Raw genomic sequence first — 19,591 nt, 5'->3', positions numbered from 1 at the left:
TCAATCTCATGAATTTACAGCAGAGTACATGACCATGATCTTAATTAGAAAAGAATAATGAATTTCAATATAATCTCGAAATTTTAGTTCTAAACTTAATATGGAACAATAGTTTCGAAACAATGGACACCATCCAATTCCAGTGCAAACCTCTGCCTCTCTTGCTGCTGTTTACGCGAAGACAATGGTGGCGAAGTAGAAGTCGGAGAAGCCACGTTCTTGCGATCAGATACGATAGGCCCAACACCTTGTTCTTTTTGTTGTTGTTGTTTTGTCTCAGTACTTGGTGTCTTAAAATGGCTCAATTTTTGCCCAAAGACCTCAGCAGAAAGAGCATCAAACGAACTGAAAATTGACATCATCATCGTTGATTTTTTTTTTTTGGTGGGTACTAACTCGAGAAACAAATAAAACAAGACAAGAAAGTATTTGCTTTGTTGTTTTTTGGTTTATGTAAGTGTGTTAAACTAGTGTTTTCAACTTGTATACCAAGAAAGGAAGCTGCAGAGCTATAGCTATATATAGAGGGGGGTGGATTAAAGAATGGAATGCCTTTCCCATTTAAATGCGGAAAGATCTGGAAAGTGGAGGTAGGAGAAAGGAAATTCGAATATAATTTGCCAATTCATTGACTTGGTTTGCAAGTTTGGACATTTTAGGAGACTGGTGGGTCGGCGAAGGAACTTGGAAAACTAACACTATCCTATTGACGCGTGTTATTTGGCTCTATTATTTTGAACGACATGATGTATATCTTCTAGATTTGACTGGAAGTTGCCTAATTCCAGTTATTAAATTTACTAATTTTCGAAATTAAATTATATATATAAATATATATTATAGTTTGACTATGCACGAAATTTAATAAATAAAGAAATTTTTGAATCTTATAGTCTAAATTAAAAATATTATTAAAATGTCATTTGAATCTTGTGGTTATAAACTTGTCATGTAGGATGTTTGAATTATCAACTTACAAAATATATAAATACACACTCTTTTTGGGATGGATAAAAAAAAAAGTAAGACACTTCAATTGAGACGAAATGAATATAAATTATAATTTTTTTATATCAATATGATAAAATAGATATTTTATATTATTGATTAGAATTTAAACCTCAAAGTAATAGGTCTAAAAGGAAATGGTACTAAATATAGAACACTGAAACGTGTCATGTTTCTTCTAGTTTAGAGCATGAATGCGTGTCCTTTCAGCCCTTTTTGGAGCATGTTGCATGGAGTAGTTGCTATTGTCAAGCCAGTGTTATGCGGATAAGCTAGTGGACCAAGTCTATATTAGGTGGGGCTTTCTGTCATTAAAAATCAAAGGATTGCTGAGCTGATCACTGGATTAAGTTGAAAGCTGTTCAAGTTGTATATGGATTGTCAATTATGGGGGTCTTGTAGTCAGCCTTCAAATTGAAAGTTTGAAACAACCATGATTGACTCAAACAGTGGTTAGAGTCATAATCTCAACTTGCCCTGCTTGTCACCAAGAAACTTTTTTGTGAATTTTGATCATGATTTCAAATTATGATTTGGAGTCAAAATTTTATTTGAACATTTAATTTAAATTTCTTATATTATATTTTTTCTCATAAATACGAAACCCTCACAATTTGTGAAAACTACATCAAAGTTTCCTCTCTTATACAAATCTAAACAAATGAACAAATTATAGCTCATAAATAAGGTATCGAATATCTTAAGGCGCTACATTAATAAATAACATATTTCTATTTTCTTTTTATCAATAAATGTCTCGATTACATGCTATTATAAATTTTTAAATACACATAATAATATTTGATTTTGTTGGAAATATTATGGATCAAATTTATATATATCAGAAGGATAGTAGATGCAAAGTTTATCTTTTACCTTTATTATATGGTATCTCACATGCAACCAATGATAAAGCGATGTTAAATTAGGTGAAACTTCCTCTCTAAAACTTCTGATTTATGAAAGATATGGGTGATGCCTTGTACGTCATTAGTATCAAAGTTCATAGTGATAGAATCGAAGGTATTTTAGGTCCATCTCAAAAGGCCCGGCCAACAACTTTTAAGAAAATTTCAGATAAAGAATTTGTCAGCAAGTATAACCCACATTATTTAAGTCTAAGCACAAAGATTTCTTCTTAATAAACTAAGTTATTATAGTGGAACTTTTGTGATCAAAAAACCCGAATCGTAACAAACGCCAACGACGTTCTAAATTAATTGTCGGAGGTATGTTCATGCTTATTTACTAGTATGTTTAACCACGCGAGCCTTCACTACCTTGTCCTGAAATTTTCCTTGTGTCATTCGTCAAGTCGCCCACGAAGCTATAAAATGAAAGAAAGAGACGGCTATCTAACTAGAGTCGTTTCTGAAAGAGATTAATTCCATGATTATTCTTATTGATTGAGTTGGTAAATATACCATCGTTACAGTGTCCTATTAGGCTACAAAATATACTAACCTAAATTAGAAGATTTACAAAATATTCTTTGACCACATATTTACATTATTTATCACACCCCCGCAGTCGAAACGGGAGGTTTACGAACACTGAGACTGTCCCGAAAATCCTCAAATAAGACCTGTGGCAGCCCTTTAGTGAAAATATCGGCGAGCTGATATCGCGATGGAACATGAAGGACACGGACGTGGCCGCGCGCCACCTTCTCACGAACAAAATGGATATCCATCTCAATGTGCTTGGTGCGCTGATGTTGAACTGGATTTCCTGACAGGTAAATGGCACTGACATTATCACAATAAACCAAAGTAGCCTTAGGGACCGGACAATGTAGTTTCAAGAGGAGGTTACGTATCCAGCATGATTCAGAGACAACATTAGCAACCCCTCTATATTCTGCTTCTGCATTGGAGCGAGATAGAGTAGGTTTTCGCTTGGATGACCAAGATATCAAATTATCTCCCAAAAATACGCAATAACCTGACGTTGAACGTCGTGTGTCGGGACATCCCCCCCAATCAGCATCAGTATAGGAAATCAAATCAGTGACCGAAGATGGGTAGAGATGCAAACCATGATCAAGAGTACCCTGAATATACCGAATGATCTGTTTAAGAGCAAGCATATGCGTATCTCGTGGAGCATGCATATGAAGACAAATCTGTTGTACGACATAAGAAATATCCGGTCTAGTGAACGTAAGATACTGAAGAGCACCTGCAAGACTCCGGAAAAGAGTAGGATCTCCACAAAGATCGCCAAAAGAGGCACTGACCTTTGGTTTAGTGTCAACCAGAGTGGAAGAAGGCTTACACGATGACATGCCTGCACGTTCAATAATCTCCGAAGCATAACTTCGTTGCGAAAGAAACATACCACCCTTGTGACGGGTCACCGCAATGCCAAGAAAATAATTCAAAGGACCTAGGTCCTTCATTGAAAATTCTGAGCCAAGAAGTGCCATAATCGAACAGCGGAGATTATCTGAAGATGCAGTAAGAATAATATCATCCACATATAGTAAAATGTAGGCCAAGTCGTGCCCTTTGCTGTAGATGAACAAGGAGTTGTCGGACCTGCTATTAGCAAAACCAATGGAATAAACAAAGTTAGCAAATCTTTTATACCAAGCTCTCGGTGCTTGTTTAAGCCCATATAAGGACTTGCGCAACAAGCACACATAATCGGGATGAGATGGGTCTCGAAAACCCATTGGCTGATGCATATATACTGTCTCCTTGAGCTCGCCATGAAGAAATGCATTTTTGACATCCAACTGATGAATGGGCCAATACTTAGAGAGAGCTAGACTTAAGACAGTGCGAATCGTAGCTGGCTTTATGACCGGACTGAAAGTCTCACCACAATCAATGTCAACCTGCTGTGTTTTGCCATCACCTACAAGACGGGTTTTATGCCTCTCAAAATCACCATTAGACTTTTCTTTATGAGTAAAAATCCACATAGACTGAATAACATTCACATTAGGTGGACGGGGTACCAACTCCCACGTCTTATTTTTAATAAGAGCATCATATTCATCATCCATGGCCAATTTTCAATTCGGGTCACGTAGCGCATCCAACGGATTACGAGGTATGGGGGACCTGGTAACTGCCGTATGTAGATTAAATGGGTGCTTGAGCTTAAAAATCCCGCGCTGACTACGAGTGACCATACGCGTTTGGGTAGGGGGCTGCTGGACAGGAGGAGGAGTGGTGGAGTTTTGTGGGCTGTTGGCAAGCTGGCTTGGCATAGGTGCGGGCTGGTCCAGCGTAGAGGAAGGCAGATGCTGCTGCCCAGCCGAAGGTGGCGTGGGCAGCTGGCCCAGACCAGGCGGAAAACCACTGAGCAGCGGGGGAGGGGGACACGGCAGCGGTGGAGGGGGATGGTGGCGAGATGACGGATCAAGTAAGGGGAAAAGCCATCATCAAGGAAGTCATATGTGGTGGGAGTGGGAGTGTGGATTTTAGAAAACGGAAATTGAGTCTCATCAAATAACACGTGACGACAAATAATGATTGTATTTGAGGATAAATCAAAACATTTGCAGCCACGATGGCTTGGTGGATATCCCAAAAAGACACATGGAGTTGACCAAGGTTGCAACTTGTGAATAGTAGTAGACGGAAAAAGGGGATAACATAAACACCCAACGACCCGGAGATGAAAATAAGATGGTTTCCGTTGGTAAAGGACTTCTAAAGGGGATTTGTGACCCAACAACTTGCTTGGTAAAATATTAAGGAGATAAGTCGCCATTTGCGATGCATGATGCCAAAACAAATGGAGGAATGGAGGCATGGGCAAGAAGAGTTCGGATGACATTATTTATTGAACGAATTTTTCTTTCGGCTTTCTCATTTTGAGAGGATGTATGAGGACACGAAAGACGGAAAGACATCCCATTGGACGCACAAAATTTTCCGAATTGACCATTATCATATTCCCTCCCATTATCGCATTGGACATTTTTGATAGGACGTTCAAATTGAGTAACGATATGGGACTTAAAATCTATGAATTTTGGGTAAACATCAGATTTTCTAGCCAAAGGGACAGTCCACAAAAAATTAGTAAAATCATCCAAGAACAAAACATAATAACGATGCCCCATAGAACTCAAAATGGGAGAAGTCCACAAATCACTATGAATAATGTCAAATGGAAATAAAGTCTCGGAAATAGAACTAGCAAAGGGAAACTTAATATGTTTACCAAGAATGCAAGAATGACAAATACTAGATGAACTAGAACTATTACATTCAATACTTTTATTGTGCCTAAGAAAATCCAAAATAGAAGCTCCCGGGTGGCCCAAACGATCATGCCAACGCGTAGAAGACAAGGCAGCAAAAGTTGATGGTGAGTGGATGGGGTGTTTGAAGGTGGACAATGGATAAAGAGCACCCCTACTATTACATCTCATGAGAGCCATCCCCGTCCGGAAATCCTTCACAGAAAACCCATAAGGATCAAATTCAACACTTACAAAGTTATCAGTAGTAAATTTACGACCTGATATTAAATTCTTTATGAGTTTTGGAGCAAGAAGGACATTATTTAATAATAATGGAGGGTTCGGGGGAGGCAATTTAGCATGACCACAACCTCGAATTGGAATTGACTTACCATCACCAACAACAATGCCAGTATTATGATCGCTCAAATTAAAATAAGACGAGAGAGTACCCTTTGTGGATGTCATATGGGATGTGGCGCCGGTATCCATATACCAATTCGGATCGGGTTGGCTCAACGTCATCGTGTGTATGGCCGATTCAATATCAGTCGGAGTCCACTGCGTCGTTGGATCTGCTGCTGCATACGCTTGCTGCTGTGGTCACGAGCTCAAAATTCCAGGTTGGGCCATCGACCTGCAACCAGAAGAAGGTGGTTGCGGCTGCCACTGCTGCTGTGTCCGAGCCCACTGCTGGATGGGATACGGGCAAGGGGGAGCCCATTGCGGCATCCACCCCCATGGCCATGGTGAAGATGATTGCTGCCACTGCTGCGGCACGGGAACCTGCTGTCGGTCGCCTGAGGAACGACCACCATGGCGTCGGTTGGCACTGCCGTCGCCAGAACCACGGCCACCGCCGTTATTTTTCCCGCCGCTAGAGCCACGATTTTTGTGGTTATTTTTGCCCCGATGATGGTGAGAACGACCTGAATTTTCCAGAGGAGTGGAATCATCAAACTCACGTTGGGAATTAGCCACCATAGCCGTGGGCGAGTCATCATGCATTTCAGCCAACGCCTTTTCCTCAAGGCACAAACTTGACCGAGCTTCGGAGAATGATGGAAGAGGCTTACTTTGCCGGATGTAGGTGCCCACATTCTTGTATGCCTCGGTGAGGCCAGCCACCAGTTGAAGAACGAGGCGGTTGTCGGTCACCGGAGCCCCCACGCTCTTGAGTTGATCGGCCAAGGTCTTGAGTCTTTGACAATACGCCGAAGTGTGCGGAAAATCCCGCAACTTGACATGATAGAAATCACGTTCCAATGCAACGGCTCAGGAGTTTTTGTTGTCTTGAAAAAGATTACGGAGGCGATCCTAAGCCTCCTTTGCCGATAGATCTTCTTCGATGATCGTATGCAATAAGTCAGTGGAGATGGTTGCATACACCCATTGAAGTACCATGGCATCCAAGGTGGACCACAACTCCTTTTCGTCATCGGTGGAAGGAGCCTTCTCCTTTCCGGTCGGGAGAATGTGGGAAAGGACACGGTGAGACCGGGCATGAAGCTTGAATAATTCGGCCCAAGCCGAATAATGATCCGTTTCCATCTCAAGAACGATAGGAATGTGATTCTTGATGTTGGAGACAGCCATAGCAGGATGGAACTTGGTGTCTGCCATTGATGGAAGGCAAGAAGGTGGACGGAAAAAAAAGGAAGAGGACGACGGAAAAATTAGGGCAGCGGAAGAGTAGGAAAAGAAACCCTAGTATCTGATACCATGAAAGAGATTAATTCCGTGATTATTCTCATTGATTGAGTTGGTAAATATACCATCGTTACAGTGTCCTATTAGGCTACAAAATATACTAACCTAAATTAGAAGATTTACAAAATATTATTTGACCACATATTTACATTATTTATCAGTTTTGATTGTATGCCAAATTGTTTTAAAAGAAGTTGTTATTACTGAACATTGGGACAAACAAAATGAAACAGATGGAGTACAATTTTATCGCTTAACGTGATAGATTTTTTATTTTTAGCAGCAACAGTCCACCATGGTGGCTTATGGGGTTAATGCATGTCACCCAACCTGTTTATTATCAAAAAGAGTAAGGACATGGAAGAGGACATAGACTATAGCCTCCAAAACAAAATGAAAGAAGTAGGATGCTATCCTAGTATACATTTTGAGAAAAAATATCAGCCCAGCTTTGGAAGGCATCCCCTTCTCAGTTGGAGTTTGAAAGAAAGACCAAAAGTGTGTTATATACTTAGTTAGCATAATTAGCACATATTTATTAAGCATCATTAATAACAAAATGAATTTTCCTTGGCTTAAGCCTGAAATTTGGTATGCCTAACTTCTCCAGATTCAACAAGGCTTTAGCAGAATCCGGGAGAAGGTTGACATTGTCCATGATGGTATTGTGAAGGATAGATTCCCATAGTTAGCTAGGAGATCAACAATTTTGTTACCCTCTCTGTAAGTATGAACAAAAACAAAATTAGCTTTGTTTGAGAGTTGGATAATGTGATCAATGGTGTGGTGAATCTGCCAAGGTGGCTTTATTTTGTTGTTAATCATGTCGATAATTACTTGAGAGTCAGTCTCAATGACTACATTGGGTAGTTTCATGTTGATGCAGATCTTGATGCCCTGAAGAATGGCTTTAGCCTCTGCTACATTGTTACTATAGGTCCCGTAGTTTTCAGCAAAGGCCACAAAAAAAGATCCCTCACTATTTCTGATGATTCCTTCACCTCCTGCTCTGCCTGGATTGCCTTTACTGCTTCCATCTGTATTGAGTTTGAACCATTCATTGTCTGGTTTCTACCACCTGATTAACTTACTAATAACAAGTTGTTTGGCCATCTCAATGGATTTAACCAGTTAGTAGGAAAATTAAAATAAGGAAAAAACAGTGTTTTAAAAGGCGTTTTCGGGGCGAGCCCTGGGGCGGGGCGTACTAAAAATGCCCGGGGGCGATGGGTCGGGGCGAAAGTCTCCAAAGGCGTACGCCTAGCAATTCGGGGCGTACGCCCGGGCGTTTGGGGCGAGGTTTTTTTTGTTTGGGCGTGTTGGGGCGTAAGCCCAGAAAACTTCTTCAAACTAAAACGAAATTTGTTAAATAAGTCCTTAATATAATGCCCAAATTCTCAAAAGTGAACATGTAATTACTCAAATATTTTAAAAAGGAACTGAAACATTAAATTTAAAAGTCAAGACCTTTTTTTATTGCTAGAATGTCTAATATATATTCTTTTCCAATTATTTATCTTGTCTTCTACTATCTCAAAAAGTAACGAGTAGTCACTTATACTTGTAAGTAACATATAATAGATTGCTCTAATTATTTTTTTTGTGGGGGTGGAGCATATATATATCACTTATTTATAGTTTTCTTCAATTTTTTACGTTATTTCACCTATTTAAAAGTATTTATTATAATTATATCATTTTATAAAATACTAAAAATTAAAACCCCATGGGGCTTACGTCTCACCGAGGCAGACGTAAAACGCCCCGCCTTACGCCCTCGCCTTTTAAAACACTGGGAAAAAGACAGTTAAGAAGCATTACTATTGTATTGCAAACTTGTCTAGTACTGGATTTGGGAGACATTTGAATATTCTCAAAAGTTGCTTTACATCTACTCCTCCATATTTCCCAGCAGATAATGGTAGGTAGACATTGAATAAATGAGGCATGAATTTTGTTCTTAGTATGAGATAGCCACCAGGGCATGAAGAGTTGCCAGATGTCCCCAAGTATGATGGTAATGCCACAACTTTGACTGTAGAAGGACCATATTTGTTAAGCAATATCACTTTGGCAAAATGGATGAAAAGTGTTTTCTACCTTGTGGATAGAACAACAACAACATATAGAAGGATTTTAACATTGAATCTTCTAACTGCGACATCAGTATGGGTTTTGTTCTCAATCAATCTAAGGATAAAAAAAAAAGAAATCTTGAAAGGGAGCTTCTTATGCTAGATCATGGAGGAATTGAATGAGTGAGCTCTTTGAATCCTTAGCTTATGCCAAGCAGTCTTACAAGAAAAAACACCCTTGGTATCAATAGTCCAAATAGGCCAGTCATCATAATTATAATGGATCTCCATTAACAATATAGAAAGGAAGTTTCTCATTGAGAAGAGGGATGTTCCAACCCCTCTCATAAAAGAATTGCTTAACCATAGGATTTTTTGGATCATTGTGATAGTTAATGAGTTTAGACAATGCACCTTTACCAGACCAATTATCCCACCAGAATGAGATATTACCTTTGCCAACCTTACATAGGACGATGTTTTCAACATCTTTTTTTATATCCATGAGCCTTTTCCATATGATGAGATTGACCATAGGACCAATCTCTGAGAACTGGGTGTTCCCTTTTGCAATATTTAGCTTCTAGAAATTCCCTTAAAAAACTATGATTAGTCCAAAATTCCACCAAGCCTTGGCAGAGGAAGTGATACAGAAATCTTTTAAAGATCTAAATCCAATACCACCCTCAAGGATGGGGAAACAAAGATCTTCCCAAGATTTCCAGTGCAGTTTGCTTTTACTGTCTTCTTGACCCCAAAAGAAATTAGCAATAATGGATTCAATTTGAGAAAGCACACCTTCTTAGGGGGATAGGAGACATATAACAAGTGTAGAGGGAGAGAGTAAATGATAGATTTGATAAGGGTAGCTTTACCTCTAAAGGATAGTAACTTACTTTGCCACCCTTGTAATCTGTTGGAGACCTTAACAACCATTTTGTTGTAGTATACAATCTTGTTTGCCCTTTTGTAAATGGGGAAACCAAGGTATTGCATAGGGAATTGGAGTTGAGAGAATCCAGTAATGTTCTCAACATCATTTATGCAGTCAGCTGGAAAGTTTGTTGACACTAAAAATCCAGATTTCCTTCTGTTGATCATTTGGCCAGAGATCTTTTCATAAGCATCCAGTTTTGACATCATTGTATTGAGGGAAGGAAGATCACCTAAGGAAAACAAGATAGTGTCATCAGCATAACATAAATGAGTAATTATCGGCCCCTTCTTATCACAAGAGTAGGGTATGAATCCTTCATTAGGAAGGTTAGTCAAAATTCTAGATAATATTTCAGCACTAATAACAAAGAGATGGGGGATAAGGGGTCTCCCTATTTTAGTCCTCTGCTGGAGTTGAAGAAGCCATGTCTATTACCATTCAAGTTGATGGAGTACCATACATTAGAAATGAGTCGCCAGATTCTGTTAATCCAGAGATTAGAAAATCCCATCCTTCTCATGACCAAACACAGAAAATCCCAATCCACTTTTTCATAGGCTTTTGCCATATCTAATTTCAAAACAATATTGCCATGCTGAGGAGACTGATTAATGTTATGTACCATTTCTTGAGTCAAGATGATGTTCTCTGAAATGGACCTCCCTTTAATGAAACTTGTTTGATAGGGAGAGATGATCTTCTGCATAAGAGGTGTCAATCTCTGGTTCATTAGCTTAGAGATAATTTTGTTAGAGAAATTACTAAGACTAATTGGCCTGAGCTCAGAGAAGTGCTGAGGAGAATCAATTTTAGGTGTTATGATGAGGCAGGTATGAGTAACGGACCTAGGTAAAAGGGTGCGAGCAAAAAAATCCAGAATCATGAGAAGAAGATCTCCATTTATAACATCCTAGCAAATGTGACAGCATTTACCAGAAAAACCATCTGGTCCAGGGGCACTATGAGTGCTTATAGAGAAAATGATAGCTTTCAATTCATCTACAGAAGGTGGAGCCAGTAACATGGTGTTGTCCTCCTCACTAATGATCTTTGGGATATGGTTCATGACATTGTCATCCATCAAAGTATCTTCCTTAGTAAAGTGATTCTCAAAGAATTGTATAGCCAACAATTTTATCATCACCACTGATCCAGTTGCCATGACCATCTTGGATACTAGTAAGATTAAGCCTTCTTTTCCTCCCTTTCACAATAGAATGGTGTCACGACCCATTTTGACTAAGTCGTGCTGGCACTTACCTTTCCCACCTCGATAAGTGAACCCTCAACTCAACGATAAGTAAAGACATGAATAAATAAATCAAGCAAGCGGAAAAGAATAATTACGTAAATCTCACAATAATATATAATAGAAATGGTGTAGAAGTAAGGAAAATACCCCCAGGGTCTGGTCTAAGTCATACAAGTCTGGAATATAATAATACATCAATCTGTCTATGTCTCAGAGTAGAAAAGTAAGACATAATAATAATAATAAGAAGAAGAGACTTCATGGCGGCGAACGACTCGTGCTCACCCTGGAAACTCGATGCTAAGTTGAAGGCGACTATCAGCCACGGGAGACGGAGGAAGACCCAACCTGGTACTATGTATTCATCAAAGAATGCAGCAAGTGCAGGTCAGTACAAAACCACAGTACTGGTAGGTATCAAAGACCGACTAGGTATAGCTAACATAATCTAGACAATAAAGCAAGATACGCAGATAAATCAACAGGTATAAGCCAAACATAATCAGACCAACACATCATCACCTGAGTAGAGCATCTAAACCCAATTGTGTCAAGTATCAATATGTACAATCTGAAACCAACATCACAAGTAAAACACCAAATCATCTCAATATAAGCCATGATGCGATGCAATGCAGTAATGTATGAATGCAATGCAATGTTATGTACACATGTACTCTGGACGGAAGTATCGACGTCTCGGTAGCACAACACAAGGTGACTCGCGAAGTCTAAGTGCCACTTGTCCCGGATCTTTGCCCACGGGGGGAGGGGGGTTCTCACCGGCACCATCCTGGAGGACCCGCAGAATCCATGCACTCACTCAATCCACGATTCCGGGACCAACATCGGATATCGAACTCTCACGTCACTCTCATTTAAAAACCGAGCCCAGCTCATCACAGTGTTTCGTCAAGTACCAACAATGTATCAACAGTATCTCATGAGAGTGCGTGCAATGCATGTATCAACATCAATAATCAGATCAATATCACAAGTACCAACAATGGGTACGCCAATAATGTATCAGCGTCACAAGTACCAACATGGGCACGCCAACAATGTAGCAGTGTCATAAGTACCAACATGGGTACGCGAACAATATATCAGTGTCACAAGTACCAACATGGGTACGCCAACAATATCATGAAAGACTACACAAGTCATATAGAACTCTATCCTCGTATCAACGTCAACTCGTAAGATACTACAATATCACAATCAAGAAGGAACAACAGATTCCAATATCTACTAACAACACGTGGCATCAAGCTAACACAATAGAACAATCAAGTTATAACACAACGGGGTGGCTAGCCTCAATCACGCAACAGGGCCCAACCTAAGACAATGTCCAACCCAATTTCATACCCGAAGGTTTACATGCTTTCTCCAAAAATATCATCTAAATATATGCTTCGTTACATGAAGTCTCACCAAGGGTAAGCCATAACCTACCTGGATGGCCGAACAGCAAACACCGACAATCACTCTTTAGCCTTGCCCTTCCGCTGAGCCTCAATATCAAAGAAGTCTAGGCATATTTGAAATCTAGATTAGAAATCATGAAGATCAATACTAATATTGCTATCATTCAATTTAGATCAAATCCAACCCTAGAATTTGGGGAAATGGGGCCCATAAGGTCAAAACGGAAAACTCGGGGGTAAATATTAAATTAAGCACTAGGTGATCATATCCCAACAACTAATTGCTAATTTAACTCATGGATTCACCTAATTTCAAAATTCAAGCAAAACCCCCAATTTTGGGTATAAACCCTAACTCTTGATTAAAAAATTCAACACTAATAATGGAAAATATATGATTAACAACCTTAGATACATCATAATCTAGCATAAACCTAATCAATTTCATCATTAATAAGCCTAGATAGAAAATCCATCAAAACCCACTTTTAATCTTCCATTACTAATGAACTAATCAAGGAAAAAGGGTACTAAGATGATTAGGAATAAGGAATGGTAATGAAGATGGAAGAACTTACCACAATGATTCTCCTCCAAGAAATGCCTTGAAATGCTCCCAAATGCTCTATTTTCGGAGTAGGTAATGAATGAAAAACTTAGGGCCTTTTAAATAAGAATCTGTTCCGTCGCCCGCTTCCGCGGGCGGACCAGCGCTTTTGCGCCTTGCTTTCGTGCGACCGCTTCAGCGGTTCAGCCGTGCTTTCGGGCACGCTACCGCTTTGGTGCCAAAGCGGTCACCATACACCAGATTTTTCTAGTGTCTTCCCAAACTTGAAATCGACCCTCGGAACCATCCCGGAACCTCCCGAACACAAACCAAATATGCAAATATACATAAAAACACACTACGAACGCACTCGTGGCCTCAGAATTCCCGTTGGAGGTCTCGTTGATCAAGTCAACCCCCGATACCTCAAAACTAACTTTCCAACTCAAGTCCCAAAATGCACTCGAGTGCATTGGGAACCGAACCAAATATGCACCCAAGTTCTAAATGACCATCCGGACCCCTCGGAATCGACGGATTTTCGAAAAAGGTCCATTTACCCAAAAGTCAACTTTGAATCAACTAAGGCACCCGAATCAAATCTTAACACCTCAGGAAGCGTGTGAACGATCCCCTCGGATCAAAAGTGAGCTAACCAAGCTCGGGAAAAGGTCAAAAGGGGTCGAAGATGCAATAACAACGACCAAACAGGTCATTACAAATGGAAGAACTTAGAGTTAACTTTTCCTTCCACAAACCATTTAGTACCAAACTTCTATCTCCAATAGGATTCTTCTTTTTTGTAAGCCCTGATTAATTCAGCATTGGCCTGATTAAAGATCGTCCTGTTAATCTCAGAGTTGTCTTTAATGGAGAGATTTTCCAGATCAACTACTTTTTCTTCCACGACTTTTATATTGGTGAAGATATTACCAATAGTATTCCTAGACCAGGCAGAAAGCATTTTTGGAGTACAATTTTATCACGCGACATGCTTTTTCAATCTAAATTTTATATATTTATATGTTTATTATTTTTATGATGAATAATATTTTAAAATTAAGTATTGTATGCACTAATTATAATAAATTGGATCCTAAGTAAGTTTAAATATTAAAATTTTAAATATTTTCTACCACGACATTAAATAGATACGATATTATATTTTCGGCTAAAATGATCTAAGTGACTTTTGAAAAATAAAAATTAAGTGATTATAGGTGTCACCCACCCAAAATTGAGCGACTATTACGAGATAAAATAAAATTGAATAACTGTGATAACCAACTGCCCAAAGTTAAGTGTCATTAAAGCTTGTAAGTTCTAACTCCCTAATAATAGTACAAGACAATGAATTTGCAAGGAATCTGGCGCATGAAAATCCAATCATAATAAACTTTCTGGAATAAAATAGTCTTTCTCAATTTCGTCTTGGGAAATAACCTACAAAAATTATCAGCCGTCAATGTTCTTTTTTAATAAGCCATCGAAGCGGTTCATTGTGATATTGCTCGGCCAAAAGATTAAAAAAGAGATAATATGCAAAAAAAGACAAAATACGAATGAAGTCTTCCAATCAAGTAAAAAGAATGGAATATCCGAATCCAAAAATTGTAATATACTATATCAATCTCCTGAATGTACATTAGAGCACATGATCATAATCATGCCTAGACAAGAATAAAGAATTTCAATATTAGATTTTTAGTAATATAAAATCAATAGCTAACAATAGTTTCGAAACAGTGGACGCCGTCCAATTCCAGGGCAAACCTCGGCCTCTTCTGCTGCTGTTGCCTCGAAGAGGATGGAGGCGCCACTTCTCCGGCCTTCTTCAGACCACCTGTTGAAGAAGAAGAAGACGGTGGAGAAGCCACGGTACTCTTGCTATCTGATACAGTAGGCCCAACCCCTTGTTGTTGTTGTTGTTGTTGTTTGGTCTCAGTACTTGGTGCCTTAAAATGGCTCAAATTTTGTCCAAAAACCTCAGCAGAGCGAGCATCAAACGAACTGAATATTGACATCATCATCGTTGGTGTATTCTTGATTATAACTTGCAATTAACAACACGACAAGAAAGTATTGCTTTGTTGAGTGGTTTTATGTAAGAAGTGTGTTAAAATTGATTTCAACTTGTGTACGAAAAAGAAGCTGCAAAAGTAGGAGTATATATAGGGGGGTGGATTCAAGAATTGGGCATCCCTTTCCCAATTAAAATTGGAAAGATCTGGAAAGTGGAAATAGGAGAAAGGTAATTACCAATATTTTTTACATATTCGTTGAACTGGTTCGCAAGACTAGTGGGTCGGTGAAGGAACATGGACACTATCCTATTAGCGCGTGTTATTTGGCTCTATTATTTTTTTGTAATAAAACGACATGATATATATCTTCTGGATTTAACTGGAAATTGCCTAATTCCAATTATTTATTGCTACTTGGTCTACAAGAAAATACTAATAAAACGTTGAATGCGTGTGCGTGTTCTTTTAGCCCTTTTTTAGAGCATGCTAATTGCTATTGTCAAGGCAGTGTCTCGCTTTTTGCGGATAAGGTCGGACCAATTCTATATTGGTGTGGCTGACCTGATCAATAAATTATTGAGTTTGAAAGCTGCCCAAGTTGTATATGGGACTATGGACTTGTAACAGCCATGATTGACTTAAAAGGAGTTTAGAGTCAGAATCTTGACGTTGCCCTGTTTGCTAGCAAGTGGTGAATGGAGAAATCTTCTACAACCTGATTTATTCAGTATCAGGCCTTATGAAATCCAACCAATAAGCTAGTATAATATATAACATAACGTATATTGTCACTTAACAAACCTAGATATAATGTAACGTGAGGTAATCGGTAACACCCAAGAGTGCATAGAAGGCAAGCAATCATGAAAGTGGATATACGAAAGTTATCTATTTAGATGAGTTAAGGGTAGTAATTAATTAGCTTTGCTCCTATCTTGGGTACCTAAGAATAGACCACAAGGTAAATCGTGTGAATTTTGTTCTCAAATTTAAAATAGTCTATATATGCATCTTCTGTTGAATAGTAATATGCGTAGGCATTCCAAGTGGTATATATCTCTCACCCGGAGATACCAACAAACCCAATGATGAATAGGAATAAGAGTTTTTATTTATAAATGTAGCGTCGAGCCCCAATGATGAATAGGAATAAGGGTTTTATTTATAAATATAGTGTCGAGCCATAACTTATGTACACCTCGAATATATCTGAGGACACATGCTATTTGCGAGTCCGGAGTCTAAAGGGTATAAAAATACACGATATTTACCAAAAGGGGATGACAAAAAATTTATATACCAAAAGGGGTATATCGTGGATCAGCCCACGATATACCCCAAAAAAATTTTGCGGCTGTCAACAAAAATTAAAAAAAAAAAAAAATTAAAGTCCACGTTATACAAAATATTTTGTATAACGTGGATCAGTCCACGTTTTACATAATATAAAGTCCACGTTATACAAAATATATTGTATAACGTGGATCAGTCCACGTTATACGTTTAAATTTTATTTTATTTTTAATTTTTGTTGACAGCCGCAAAAAAATTTTTTTGGTATATAAATTTTTGGTCATCCCCTTTTGATAAATACCGTATATTTTTATACCTTTTAGGCTCCGGACTCTGCTATTTGCTATCTCTCACTAGCACGTGCAAACTTGAAAAATCACCTGATATTTTTATCTTTATTGAGATTTCAATTTCTAGCCTTACATAGGCTAGGACATAAGTAGCGGCACTGTGTAACAAACAATTCAGATCGGACATTGCCTCGTCCTATCTGAATAATATTATAGACACATAATATTATAGTATGTTTAACCACGCTAGGCTTCACTGCCTGGTCCTGAAACTTTCCTTCTTTCGTTTGTCTAATCCTCCACTAGGCTATAAAAAGAAAGAAAGGAACGGCTGTCTAACGAGAGTTGTTTTGATCGTATGCCAAGTTTTTTAAAATGAAACAGATGGAGTGCAATTTTATCACTTGACATGCTGGATAGTTATATGCATTCTCACCTAGCAATAGTACTAGACAATGAATTTGCAAGAAATCTGGCACTTGAAAATCCAATCATAATAAACTTTCTGGAATAAAATAGTCTTTCTCAATATCGTCTTAGAAAATTAGCTCCAAAAACTATCAGTTCGTTGATGTTTTTTTCAAATAAGCCATCGAAGTGATTAATTGTATTTGATATTGATCGGCCAAAAGATTAAAAAGGAGATAATATGCAACAAAAGAGAAAATACGAATTGAAGTCTTTCACTCAAAAGTTAAAAAAAGGGAATATATATCAGAATCCAAAAATTGTATTATCAATCTCCTGAATGTACATTAGAGTACATGATCATAATCATGCCTAGACAATAATAAAGAATTTCAATATTAGAATTTTAGGAATATAAAATCAGTAGCTAACGATAGTTTCAAAACAGTTGACGCCGTCCAATTCCAGTGCAAACCTCTGCCTCTTCTGTTGCTGTTGGCGAGAAGAAGATGGCGGCGTCGCCTCTCCAGCCTTCTTCAGACCACCTGTTGAAGAAGAAGAAGAAGACGGTGGAGAAGCCACGGTCTTGCTACCTGATACAACAGGCCCAACCCCTTGTTGTTGTTGTTGTTGTTTTGTCTCAGTAGTGGATGCCCTATAAAGACTCAATTTTTGGCCAAAAACCTCAGCAGAGAGAGCATCAAACGAACTGAATATTGACATCATCATAGTTGGTGTTTTCTCTTTTGCTTCTAACTTGCAAATTAGGAGTAACAAATAACAAGACAAGAAAGTATATACTGATTGCTTTGTTGAGTGGTTTATGTAAGAAGTCTAAGCTGTGCGTTTCAACTTGTGTACGAAGAAAGAAGCTGCAGAAGTAAGAATATATATAGGGGGGGTGGATTGAAGAATTGGGAAGTCCTTTCCCAATTAAAATTGGAAAGATCTGGAAAGTGGAAATAGGAGAAACGAAATTTCCATTATTTGGGTTGGCGAAGGAACTTGGAAAACTAACACTCTCCTCTTAACGCGTGTTATTTGGATCTATTAATTTTTGTAAAAGACATGATGTATATCTTCTGGATTCAACTGGATATTGCCTAATTGCAATTATTAATTACGTGCTACTTGGTCTAGAAGAAAATACTAATAGAACGTTGAAACGTGTCATGTTTCTCTCTGTTTTGAGCATGAATGCGTGTGCGTGTTCTTTTACCTCTTTTTTGGAGCATGCTAAAATATTGCTAATTGCTATTGTCAAGGCAGTTTCTCGCTCTTTGAGGATAAGGTCGGACCAATTCTATATTGGTGGGGCTGACCTGATCAATAAATTATTGAGTTTGAAAGCTGTTCAAGTTGTATATGGATTATGAGGGGTCTTGTTGTCACAACCTTCAAAATTGAAGATAGCCATGATTAAAGGAGATAAGTCTCAGAATCTTGACGTTGCCCTGTTTGTTAGCAAGTGGTGAATGAAGGAGTCTTCTTCGACCCTGATTATTCAATATCTAAGACTTATTAAATCCAACCAATAAGCTTAGAGAATAACATAACGTATTTGTTACTTAACAAACCTTAGATATAATTGTAACGTGAGGTTGGTAACACCCAAGAGTGCACATAAGGCAAGCAATCATGAAACTGGGTATACGAAGGTTATCTATATTTAGATGAGTTAAGGGTAGTGATTAATTAGCTCTGATCCTATCTTGGGTACCTAAGAATAGACCACAAGGTAAATCGTGTGAAATATTCTCTTCCCAGCTTTAAAATAGTCTATACACCTATGCATCTCTTGTCAAAGAGCAATATACGTGGTTATTCCAAGTGGTCTATAGCTCTCACCCGGAGATACCAATAAACCCGATGATGAGTAGGAATAAGTGTTTTTTAATTTATAAATGTAGTGGTGCACCTCGAATATTCCTGAGAGTACTAATTTGCCTTCTCTCACTGGCACATGCAACGCGAAGAATTGCCTGACATCTTTGTCTGTTGAGATTTCAATTCCAACCTTCCATAGATGCATGGCTAGGACATAAGTTGTAGGCATTGTGTAACAAACAATTTAGATAGGACATTGTGCCGCCTAGAGTACCAAATCACCAGCAACATAACTCTGCAGAATCTATTTCTAAGTGCTTAACAAACAGATGACAAAAACAAACACCAAAAAAGATATAGTACTCATATAACAGAACCTATGAGAGAACCAAGCGCAACAATATTTAGACATCAATTTAGTGCCTAACGCATTTGATTTCTACTGATTTGACCTATCAATTTGCTCAACAACCAACTTGCAATAAACCTGACCATTAGTGGTACGGATCATACCAACACAACAGTGAGTAATTAGTTAAATGATCCCACTCACTATGCTGCATATTAAAAGAGAAACTCCTAATCA

At 38.4% G+C, this 19,591-nt stretch overlaps 2 protein-coding genes across 2 annotated transcripts; both read right to left on the bottom strand.

Moving 5' to 3' along the window:
- Nucleotides 1–14,760: 14,760 nt before the first annotated feature.
- On the bottom strand, nt 14,761–15,502 carry LOC132634086 (uncharacterized). Its single transcript, XM_060350393.1, has one exon. The coding sequence runs from the start codon at nt 15,191–15,193 to the stop codon at nt 14,882–14,884; it is 312 nt and encodes a 103-aa protein (XP_060206376.1). The 5' UTR covers nt 15,194–15,502; the 3' UTR covers nt 14,761–14,881.
- A 1,980-nt stretch (nt 15,503–17,482) lies between these two features.
- Nucleotides 17,483–18,253, bottom strand: LOC132632163 (uncharacterized). Its single transcript, XM_060348006.1, has one exon. The coding sequence runs from the start codon at nt 17,905–17,907 to the stop codon at nt 17,599–17,601; it is 309 nt and encodes a 102-aa protein (XP_060203989.1). The 5' UTR covers nt 17,908–18,253; the 3' UTR covers nt 17,483–17,598.
- Between the last annotated feature and the right edge of the window lie 1,338 nt (nt 18,254–19,591).

This window comes from Lycium barbarum, chromosome 3 (genome assembly GCF_019175385.1).
Source record: "Lycium barbarum isolate Lr01 chromosome 3, ASM1917538v2, whole genome shotgun sequence".
Lineage (NCBI taxonomy): Eukaryota > Viridiplantae > Streptophyta > Magnoliopsida > Solanales > Solanaceae > Lycium > Lycium barbarum.
This window is presented reverse-complemented; position numbering and strand designations above follow the sequence as displayed.